Source organism: Folsomia candida, unplaced genomic scaffold (assembly GCF_002217175.1).
Source record: "Folsomia candida strain VU population unplaced genomic scaffold, ASM221717v1 Fcan01_Sc065, whole genome shotgun sequence".
NCBI classification, from domain to species: domain Eukaryota; kingdom Metazoa; phylum Arthropoda; class Collembola; order Entomobryomorpha; family Isotomidae; genus Folsomia; species Folsomia candida.
Window position 1 is genome coordinate 223,582 of NW_019091257.1, and position 10,693 is coordinate 234,274.

At 35.8% G+C, this 10,693-nt stretch overlaps 1 protein-coding gene and 1 long non-coding RNA gene across 4 annotated transcripts; one reads left to right on the forward strand and one right to left on the reverse strand.

The window, feature by feature from the left end:
- Nucleotides 1-489: 489 nt before the first annotated feature.
- LOC118433635 lies at nucleotides 490-3,230 on the forward strand. Its single transcript, XR_004833479.1, has 2 exons — nucleotides 490-919; nucleotides 1,242-3,230. It is a non-coding gene; the product is annotated as an uncharacterized LOC118433635 (long non-coding RNA).
- Nucleotides 3,231-4,347: 1,117 nt separating this feature from the next.
- LOC110862691 lies at nucleotides 4,348-8,110 on the reverse strand. 3 transcript variants are annotated; one of them, XM_035845787.1, is made up of 7 exons: nucleotides 7,843-8,110; nucleotides 7,618-7,679; nucleotides 6,692-7,524; nucleotides 6,256-6,625; nucleotides 5,353-5,981; nucleotides 4,874-5,285; nucleotides 4,348-4,551 (listed from the first exon to the last, which is right to left on the reverse strand). In XM_035845787.1, exons 4-7 carry the CDS (start codon nucleotides 6,337-6,339, stop codon nucleotides 4,441-4,443), a joined length of 1,236 nt encoding a protein of 411 aa, XP_035701680.1. In that variant the 5' UTR covers nucleotides 6,340-6,625; nucleotides 6,692-7,524; nucleotides 7,618-7,679; nucleotides 7,843-8,110; the 3' UTR covers nucleotides 4,348-4,440. The 3 variants fall into 3 exon arrangements, with proteins under 3 accessions (XP_035701680.1, XP_035701679.1, XP_021967594.2); XM_035845786.1 differs by having other exon boundaries at nucleotides 6,256-7,524; XM_022111902.2 differs by lacking the exons at nucleotides 7,618-7,679; nucleotides 7,843-8,110 and adding an exon at nucleotides 7,680-7,748 and having other exon boundaries at nucleotides 6,256-7,524.
- Between the last annotated feature and the right edge of the window lie 2,583 nt (nucleotides 8,111-10,693).

A 10,693-nucleotide genomic window follows, 5' to 3' on the forward strand; every position in this document is an offset into this window, starting at 1 on the left:
CGGCGACGAAATTTGAAGAGAAGTATTGGGTGCAACGAAGTGGAAGTGTAGTGAAAAGTGTTTTAGAGAACTGTGCGAATTGTAAGTGAGAGGAAATTTAGATACTACAGTGAAAGGTTTAAGTAGTGTAATTGTTAAAGTAATTGGTATTCGACAAGTAATTATAGTTATTTTCCCCATTAGAATGTGATTAGTAATTTTCTCTTGTTAAATTTGTATAAATCGGAAAATTTATCTATCGGAAACATAATTCGAAATTGACATATTTGATAGATAATAATGTCGTAGTTAATATAAAAATATAAAAACTTTGTATTCGCGACCAGTTTTCGAAATATACAGTAATTAGTGAATTAAAATAGCATATGTAAAGTAAGTGTCAAGTTGCCCCAAACTGTGAGGAGCGATTTATGAGAGGTATGGCGTTGGGTAAGAACAAAAGGAGACGGCATGGTAGTTCTCGATTCCACGGTGGGAAGGGAGAGAAGACGGACACGAATTGAGAGTGCTCCAGTAATTGTTTAAATACTTGGGAATTATTTTGTGGGAATTGATTTTGTGAATTGTTTGAGAAGTGTGATTGCCTGTCAATAACTTGTGTTAAAGAGAAAGTCCTGGTTTTGTAGTAAAAGAGGTTTATTTTAAAGTTTGTAATTGACCCGAGCATTGTTAGTGAGAAGAAGTAGTAATCATCCCCTTCATCAAACTCGAACTGTAACACGGCACAGTCAACATACGGCGACTTCTCGCGACCGGGTAGGACGCGTGGATAGTTTCCAGTGGGTGAGGTTCCGCGATCCCACAGCATGGGAATCGGCCTTCTGTATGAATGGCTTTTCTGTGGAGAGCAGCAGAGCAGCTCGCTCTTTACAGCTACGCAGCAATTTGGCCACACTTTTTCAATCATGTCTTCATATAGGTAAAATTCTGACAGTGCACTTGCACTAATTATCAATAATTTCGAGACAATCGTCATCTTATTCTTTTCGAAATTAAATGAAGTGGGACAAATTCAAAAAACCGTTGCCCGCCAGATGTTTTAAAACTATTTTGTAGTTTGTCAAGTATTTCAAATTATTTTATCCAATGAACATCCATGAAAATAGTAGATGCTAAATAGAAAATACTTTTTTCACAAAATACAAACTATTTAGTAGGCAAAATACTTTCTAATTTTAGCGTTTGTCAAAATACTAAATAAAATACTATTTTTTATCTTGTATTAATGTGTAAAATTATAGAAATAACTCTTCTCACCACCGGATGCTTCCTTCCGCTGCCCTGGTCAAGCCTACATACCTACGTCGTGCGGTTTGCCCATTCCTTTGTAAGTTTAAATGACGTTATAATTTTACAGGAAATTGTCACCACATATAATAATGCGTCAATACCGAGAAATCAGGATGTTGTGGTTTTGTCATGAAGAAAAATTATCATCCTTAGACTCCCGCAAATAAACCTGAGCAATACCTTTTCGGGCTTTGAACTAACATTGCGATTATTCTTGGAAACCAAGATACAAACAATTTTGGAATTTTTTTTACTTGGGAAATGGATTCAACAATTCTCCGTTAGAATATGCACATTACTTTCAAATACACATGATATAATTTATTTAAATCTTTAAATTTCATACGTAGAGACAACTAATCTTACAGCCAGCAGTAAAAATTATACTTGCTCCATTACCTCAGGATTTATACAGGGGTACGAAAGATATCCCTTGGTGGCTGCGTCCTTCTGTCTCACACTAATTGCAATCAGTTTGTTCGGCATTGTTGCCAACATTTTCTGTATGCTTGTCCTATCCCGTCCTTCAATGAGAGAAACGCCATTTAACATATTATGGATATTTGGATGGAACTTTAGAGAGAGAGCACGTCACCACTCTCTCTGCCACACTAATAAATTTTTACATCAAAGTTTTGAAATAAATCGGTGACCCCCCACTTCGCGGAGTAGTGCACGTTCCGCACATAGTCCATTAACAACAGTGCAAGTCGAAAAAGTGACAAAAGTGACCGTCTTGACCGCTTTCTTGGTCACCACCGAACCTCTCCTCGGGTCCCGAAATCACCCCCGCCCATTGGAAATAGACTCTCCCAACCATACTGCAACACAAGGGCCAGCAGCGGAGGAACACAAATAAGGGCCATTCATACCACGCACGGCCCTGAAGACAACTTCCCCCATAGGAAGGAAATCTCCTCCCACCACTGTCTTGCCACTTTGTGGGCTCAATCTCGAGCATTCGAGAGTAGCTGAGGTTATAGAGTCCAATTTTTTATACATTTGAACTCAATCTAATGATCTGATCTTCTCTAAAGCTTCCCATCTGCTGACCCTCCACAATTACCCCCCCCCCTCCTCACACACAATGAAAACGGTCGAGGAAATTGTCCCACTCGCTCACCCTACAACCAACGTCATCATTGTGGAAGGTGGAATGGCTGATGATGACCACAACAAAATTTACAACCAGCTCGACTTCAGTCATTGGGGTGATAATGAAGCACTTGGACCCGATTGCCACCTCTGTGGCGAAGAAATTATTGACACGACCACCCCCCTCACTCACAACGGAACCATCTACACAATAATATTTAAGAAGGATATTGAATGCGACAACTGGATTGTTAGCTTCCTGCAATGCGTGTATTGCCAAAATTTCTTCCACAAAAACCGTTGTAACCTTTCTATGGCAAATGAATCCTATCTTAATATTATGCAATCCAAAAGTTGGTCATGTCCTAATTGTGTACCCGCGTTTGTATGTAAAGACAATATTTTTAACGCAACTATTGATTATGAAAAACTACTACTCAAGCTAGCTAAGATTCTAAACCCCTTACTCAACTTACCTACTAATTGTAAGATATCGCACAACTTATGTTCAAATGTTATAATGACAGCTATCAATAGTTTGTTTGACAAGTATGGTGTTGGATAATAATTGCAAATTCATGGTGCTTATATATTGATCATTATACGGCTTGTTATCCTGACTCTCCTCTGTTTTATCGTAATAACTGAATAACTGGGAGGAAAATTATACTTTACTACCACGTTTTATTTAATAGTATTGATCTGCGTATGTTTAGTTAAATTTAAGAATTATTTATTGCTTATTTATACAGTATTAGCTTATGGTGTCATGATTTGTAAACCAGTTTGTACTAACTGATAATTATTGACACTCGAATAAAGGCTTACAAACAAATACAAACAAACAAACATCGTCTTAATGGGGTTATCCTTCTCAGACTTGGTGTTTATTGTGTCCAAGTTACTTTACCATGGAACAATTGAATTGACAATTAAAATCATTTTTAATGCCTCGTTCGCTCCCAGTGTTAACTATTATCAGACAATGATATTTCCCTACGTTGCCCCCGTCATGGTTACAGGTATCAAGATTAATAATTGAAGAAAACCATTAAATTATATATTTAAATACTTACGATATTAGCTCACGCTGCATCGGTCGGATTCACGTTGCTGACGACATTTATGAGGTTTTTTTCAGGTGAGTTTATCCAATATTATTCAAAAATTTGAAAATTATAAACAACAAAAGTTACTGAATTTTTAAATAATATTTAAAAAATTATATCTTTTTGTAGTTCAAAATCCACTGAAAGCACGAAGGACAGTGACAAAACAAAGAATCAAGTGGCTTGTTTTGGCAGTTTTTTTTATCGTTTTTATTTACGGTCTGCCTTTTTGGTGGAAATACGCTACACAATTTTGCCTGGATGAGAAGGGGACATTTTTAGTCGTGCAACGTCAAGCCGTATCGAAAAAACTTTTTCTTTTAAAAACGTATTTATCTAGTTTAACTCAAGGAATTTTGCGATTCCTGCTACCTTTTGTAATCCTTTCGTACTTCAACTTTAAGTTGGTACGGGAGGTGCAAATGGGGGCAAAAAAACGGGCAGAAATGAGTCGGAGTGAATCGAAGGAAATTGCGTACACAAAATTGGCAATAGCAATAATTTCCTTGTCAATGATTACCAGTTTAGTAAATATTATTTTTACTGCCTGGCGTAAATATTTTGACCCATACTTTCAATTTGGCATTACATTCTCTGGTTTTTACGTGGAGCAGTTGACAATTGTAATAAACTCTTCAGTTAATTTCCTCTTCTACTGTTACTGGGGTGATAATTTTCGGAAAGAGGTTAGGCGTTTAGAGTTTAAGCAAAATTGGTGTCGTTCTTTTCGTTAATATTTGAAAAATATTTATGTTAATTTTTATTTTGATGATCAATAGATATTTGAGAATTTGCGGAATTTGAAATTTACAATTGAGTTCTAAATATGTATAGATGATAAATAAGTCTCATACATATTTGCATGAATGGATTTATTAAAACTGAATTTTAGATAAATCTTAACAATTCGTTGCTTAATGGCACACTTTCTCCTTACTTCACCCGGTTAGCCTTCGCATAGTAACAACGACCGAAGTCTTTCCATCGCATACGTCGGGAAATTTTGCGAAATCGCTTCGGTAAGGACATGTATACGCTTCATCTCTTTGTCATCCACCTTTTCAAAAAAATCCTCATGTATTTTACACCGAAAATAATTTTCTAACGAACTATTACCATACGGTGTCACCGTAATTCTCTATCTTATTGGTTTAAAAACTGTGTCAGATTGGTAACAAGAATTTCCCAAAGTTCAAATTTATCTCTGTTTGTTATAAATTTTCTTTCCCGAGAGAAACAAATTTGAACAAAATGCTGTCACCATTGTCTAGCAGATTTAACCTACACTTTAAATAGTAAAACCGCATGGTAACAATTCGATAAAAAATACTTTGATTTCACTTTTTATGCTTTTTCACAATTTCACACCACTTTCTTACCGATCTGAATACCACCTCGATTATAGGTAACGCGTAGCCCAAATGTGACTCCATCTTGACGAATATTTCAAAATGCAGTGGCTCGTCGCCAGTATTTTCAGTTTGGTGAAAAGATTCGCACATTCCGTCCAAAGAGTTTTCCACTGCCATCCTTTTCGCAGGAGGTGTTAGGAATTGTCCAGCATTTGTCTCCCTTTCCAATTTTATTGGCGTTGAGCACGTACATTTTAGAATGGTACAAGTCATGAATCCCACAATGGGCTGTGCCAACTTTTCCAAACTTTTAAGAACTCTTAATTTCGACAACATATTTACACTCCGGAATTTGTCCGGAGCACATTGAAGTGTATCCGGGTTGGTCTTGGCAAACAAAATTTCCACGTATTTGCGAGACTTGCGGGGAGGATTTGATCTAAATTAAAAACTTGTGTAAATAATTTCTTCAAGGAGATTTATTAAAAAATTAAATAAACAGGTACCTCTTGTCTTCCACCGTATTTTGGTCTCTTTGTGTAACCACTGTATTAAAACATTTCTGTAAAAATGTTTCCAGAAAATCGTCTACCACCGTCCCCCAGAAAACTTCAAGTTTCCGAAAGAGCATCCAGAAACCAAATACTTGCGTGATATTCAATTCGTTCATGGAGAATACAAACTGGTACACAAAGTTTTTTGGGGGTTTGATTCGTAATCCGAGCCAACCACAGGTCTCATGGGGCGAAGATTTCTTTAAACTTGTGTATACTTCGGTCACAATATTTTGCAAATCTTGGACCGGGATATAATTTTTTGGAAGGATACGTGTCATCAATGTGGACGGAATTGGGAACAAAATATCCCAGAAAGAAATAACTGGTGGTTTTCCTTCCATATGTTTGTACGTGGTTGAACAAACGTGTTGAAAGTGGGTGATTATTTCCTTCCTCACCCCTCTGCCCAAGTTGAGGTTGAGACAGAGAGGATTCTGAATGCAAAAAGAGGTCGGAATATTATCGAAGAGTGATTTCTCGTTTTTTGGTTTGGTACGAAACCACTTCAAATATTTGAGGACGCCTTCTTCTTCATGTGGTTTGGGTGTTGAGCCCGCTCTTAGGGCGGTCTTGGACACCTACATGAATGCAAAGTTATGTATCAACTCTTCATATTTATCTTGTACGGGAAACAATTAGGGATTCACGTGAGCTACAACTTTGCGACGTTTGAGATCTAGTTACCTACCAAATTTGCTACGATAGCTGATGCCTTTTTTTACATTGCAAGTGCATTTTGTGTCGTGAAGATTAATTCAACTTCTATCCGTGACAAACTTGGGAATTATCGGCGCGATGCGACCCTCACGTGAATCCCCTCAAATAGTATAACAACACGGTCTCTAAACTTACAATTTGTAAGGTGTTTGTACAAACGAAGTCTTTTTCAAAATCAAGTTTGGCGTAATAATGGAAGAATTCCTTAACCATCTCCATCACTGTTGTGGCAAAATCGTCACTTGAGTGTATTGGAATACTTGGTGGAAATTCAGAAAGGATTTTTAATGCATCAGCTTGAAGTGGTATGGTAACGTCCCATCTTGCAAAAATTAATGTATGACTAGAGTTCTATAATTCCCAGGTAGTGAAAGTATGTAGATTTTGGAAAAATTCCCAGGGAATTTATTTTAACATTGGGCTTATAGGGTAATAAATATAAACTCGGGGAAAATTGGAAATTTGGAATAAAAATTCCCAAAAATCTCTGGTAGTAGTAGGATTGCTGCAAGTCCATGCATGAGGAAGAAATCCGATTAAAAATCATTCAGCTAAATCTTGATAAAATTACCATTAATTTGATCCTACTCATATTTAAGAAACGACTGCATTCTATCCACTGAGGGGATGATTTCTTCATACCCAGCATACATTAACACCATCCATGTTAAACATTCCTTAGATATTTCATAAAATTGGTGATAATCAGCCCACAATTGCACCAATTTCACCACAGGTTCAATCACAGGGTGCAATTTTACGTAGAAGTCACCCAATCTCGATAACTGGACTTGCCCCACATTTACAAAAGATAGGAATACATCCGCTTCACCCATTGTGGTCGTCCTAGCGACACAATGTATCGACTGAAATCCTTCTTTTCTGAACAGTTGAACGTTGTCAATTCGTACTTGGGTGAGATTTGAAGTTCGCAGAATTTGTGCGACTTGACTTGCAGCAGTGTTGATCTCACATTTGTTAAGCTCTTTTTCGGAAAAGTTTTCCACCAGGATTTCCACCTGGGAGGTGTCGTAGCCCAGACTGGTCACGACTGGGCAGAGTTTTATTTTCATAAACTTCCGCTGCAGCAGATTCGTTAACTGTGCAAGGATTATACAATGCGTTTCACGACCTTGGGTAGTGATGGAGTTGGTGGACACCACTAATTGAGATAACAATTCCGATGGAGGAAGGGTTTTTAGTAGTTCGAGGTCGGCAGGGTGAATATTGGAGTGGAAATTGCGGGGTGGCGAATTTTCACGGATCTTTATTAAATCGTCGCGTCCGGGTCGTTTGTGATGGCGTCGCCGATGTCGAATCGGAGGTTGGACAGGTGAAGGGGTTGAATTTATTTCACCTTGTTTATTACACAGAGATAAATTGTGATCCATGTTGTCCTGTTTCCTGTAATAAATATTTGGCAATAATAATAAAGTTACAAGAAAGGTAACAATAAGACTTTAGTTTAGCAATTTGATAAATATTTTACATAAGTACCAGTTTGTTGGGTGTGACGGAATAAAATTTGTCAGAAGTTGTGATAAGACACTGAATATTACCTGAAATGGTTCAAACAATGACAATTTAGATAAACACTCCTGAGCAGTTAATTGGGATTTACAAAGCCAAGGCTTTATAATTACTTTTATTCTTAAACCTGAAATGAAATATGTAATTTGTTTTAATCAATTAATATTAAATATATAATATTTATACACACACCTGTGAACTGTAATAAAATTCAAGGATTTTATTAATATTTTATATCAATACAATTATCGCGATTCACTTAAAAATGATCATATTTTTTGACACTCGCATTAAAATCGGATAAATTTATAGTTTACACATGTTTAAATCACATTGTAGAATTTACGATGACTCGAAAAAAGTGGTTTAAATTAAATTAAGACACCTTGAATTAATTAGTGCACTTAACGCACAAAAACTGAGATCGGCTGAGTAGCAGCTGACAGAAGGTCTGGTCGGTGCTTAAATGTTTTCCTGCCATATCTTTCCACGAGTAGTGTGTGGATTCGCGTGATGAGAGTACAAATATACATAAGCGTATAATTTTCCTTAAGCCGAGTCTAATCGAGTAAAAAGGGAAACTGAGAATGCTGCGTTTTCATAAACAAGCTATGGTTTGCATTTTCATGAAAATTGGTCGAACTTGCATCTGGCTCCAATTTATTGTCACGATTTATACTTGTTTGTAGTTATCTAAATATACGTAAGCATAACTAAGCATTAAGCATTAAGCATAATTATACGTAAGCAGACTAGTTAATTTGCGTTATTAATTAGTGCTTTAGCTGATTAATTCGTTTTTATATTTTTTTTATATTTATTAATTGGATTTTTTACAGTGTGTTCGGATATTGACAACTGTGACGATGAGTGGGTAATTACATATACAAGTAAATATGTACCTGCCTCTTGATTTCATACTCACAATGCAACATCGCGAACTGTTTATGTCCAATCTTAACGAAACTAATTTTAATTTGTTCACATCCAAAAATAAGCGGACCCGTATTTTTGCTCTAGCGATAATGCGCGCATTTCAGCGCCTGGCGGGAGATTCGAATAATTTTTCAGCCGAATTTTCCGATCTTAAAATGGCTGTAACTTTTTGAATTTTGGCTCGAAATCAAAAAATTAAAAACATGTATGCTTAGAATTACTTGTTTTAATTTTTTTAAATCCATTTTCAAAATTTTTTAAAAACTTGAATTTTTATCAGGTTTTTGGAATTTTGATAATTTTGGAAAATAGCAAATCTCCAAAAAATATCAAATTTCTAGAAATTCTAAAAATTTTTTTTATTAAATATAGGAGGTACTAATAATACGTGTTTTTAATTTTTTGAATTCGCGCCAAAATTAAAAAAGTTACAGCCATTTTAAAATCGGAAAATTATTCGAATCTCCCGCCAGGCGCACAAATGCGCGCATTATCTAACCTAACCTACCGCTAGAGCAAAAATACGGGTCCGCTTATTTTTGGATGTGAACAAATTAAAATTAGTTTCGTTAAGATTGGACATAAACAGTTCGCTATGTTGCATTGTCAGTAGCTACAAGGACAAGTCCTGGGTTTTGCCCTGATCCGGCTGTGAACACAAATTAACACGCTCTGTCTCAATGATCTTATGTATGTACTTCTTTCAAGTCATGCATAACAGTTTTTCTGCTATTTAAAAACACCTGCATAAAATTAGTACATAAAAGTGTTTTAAAACGTTAAAAACCACCCACCCAAAATCTGAAAAAGTGCACAAAAGTGCATAAAAATTCACAAAAGTACTTAAACGCACATAAAGAACTAATATCTCATTTTTTCGACATATTTGATACATTAAAACAATTTAGTGATATTTCCCAAACTTTCTTAATCAATATTCTTTGTGTTAAAACTATTTAATTTTTTGCAACATTTGAGTTTTAATTTTCATCTTGTTAACGTGGGTAGGGCATCTCAACACTTGTGTATGAATAGAATGAGAATGATATGACTTTTGGAGTCCTTTTATGCACTTTTATGCATTATGCATGCATAAAAATAATATTATGTACCTGAAAAAAAAAACACTGATGCATTCTGATTTACTCAATCATCCTCTTTTACACCTTAGGTGCATATTTAGAAGGTACAAATGTTCCCCTGTTGAATTAAACTATACAGCGAAATAAATTACATAAGCGTTTGACATTGGTGATAATTCTTGCAATAAAAATAAAATATGTAAATGTGATCAAAATGAAGAAAGGTATCCAGCCTACTCACACATTTCAAGATCAAGCAGGTGAGCAGTGAGGATGGACACGACTTTGCGAGAGTGACCACCAGTTAGCCTTGGTTATGTTTTGGTTATGTATTGTCTTAATTTTTATTATCACACGTGCCGCATGAACTCAACTTGCCCGGAACTCAGTGTTCCGGGTGGCATAAATTCAAGTGGTAGTAACCGGTTTTAACTGGCCATTTCTTTTCAAAATACATGTCGTTGTCGGTCAAAAGTGGCCAAAATTGGATAAAATAAAATTTGCACATTATTCAGAATGTATTCATTATTTTACTGAAAATCTAACGGATAATTTCAAATCTAATTCACAAAAGTTATTCTTCTTTGGAAATCCTAATATGCTTCCTTCTCGGTGACAGGATTGACTCAAAAAATTTCCCAAATGGTAGAATAAATAAATAACTGTGCAATTATTGGGTCTATTTATTGATATACATGTGCTAGGACTAATTAAATTGAATTAAACTTTAATTAAGTATGTTAAATTTTGTGGCTCGAATAAATTTGGGAAGCATTTAGGCTTATAATAATTTTTTCCAGCCACTTATGGCTACCGGCCACTGGTCAAAATAACTTTTGGCCGGTAGAGACGGCACACTGAGCTATCTCTGTGCAAATATGTACATGGGATTGGCTCTCGTAAGCATCAGTTCCATTCTTCTTCTACTCGGTTGCATACAGTTGACAAAATTGCCTCTTGGTAACTTATCTGGTAGATTGAATTTTATAATTATGACAATTTTGGGTACAATAATTTGTATTTAA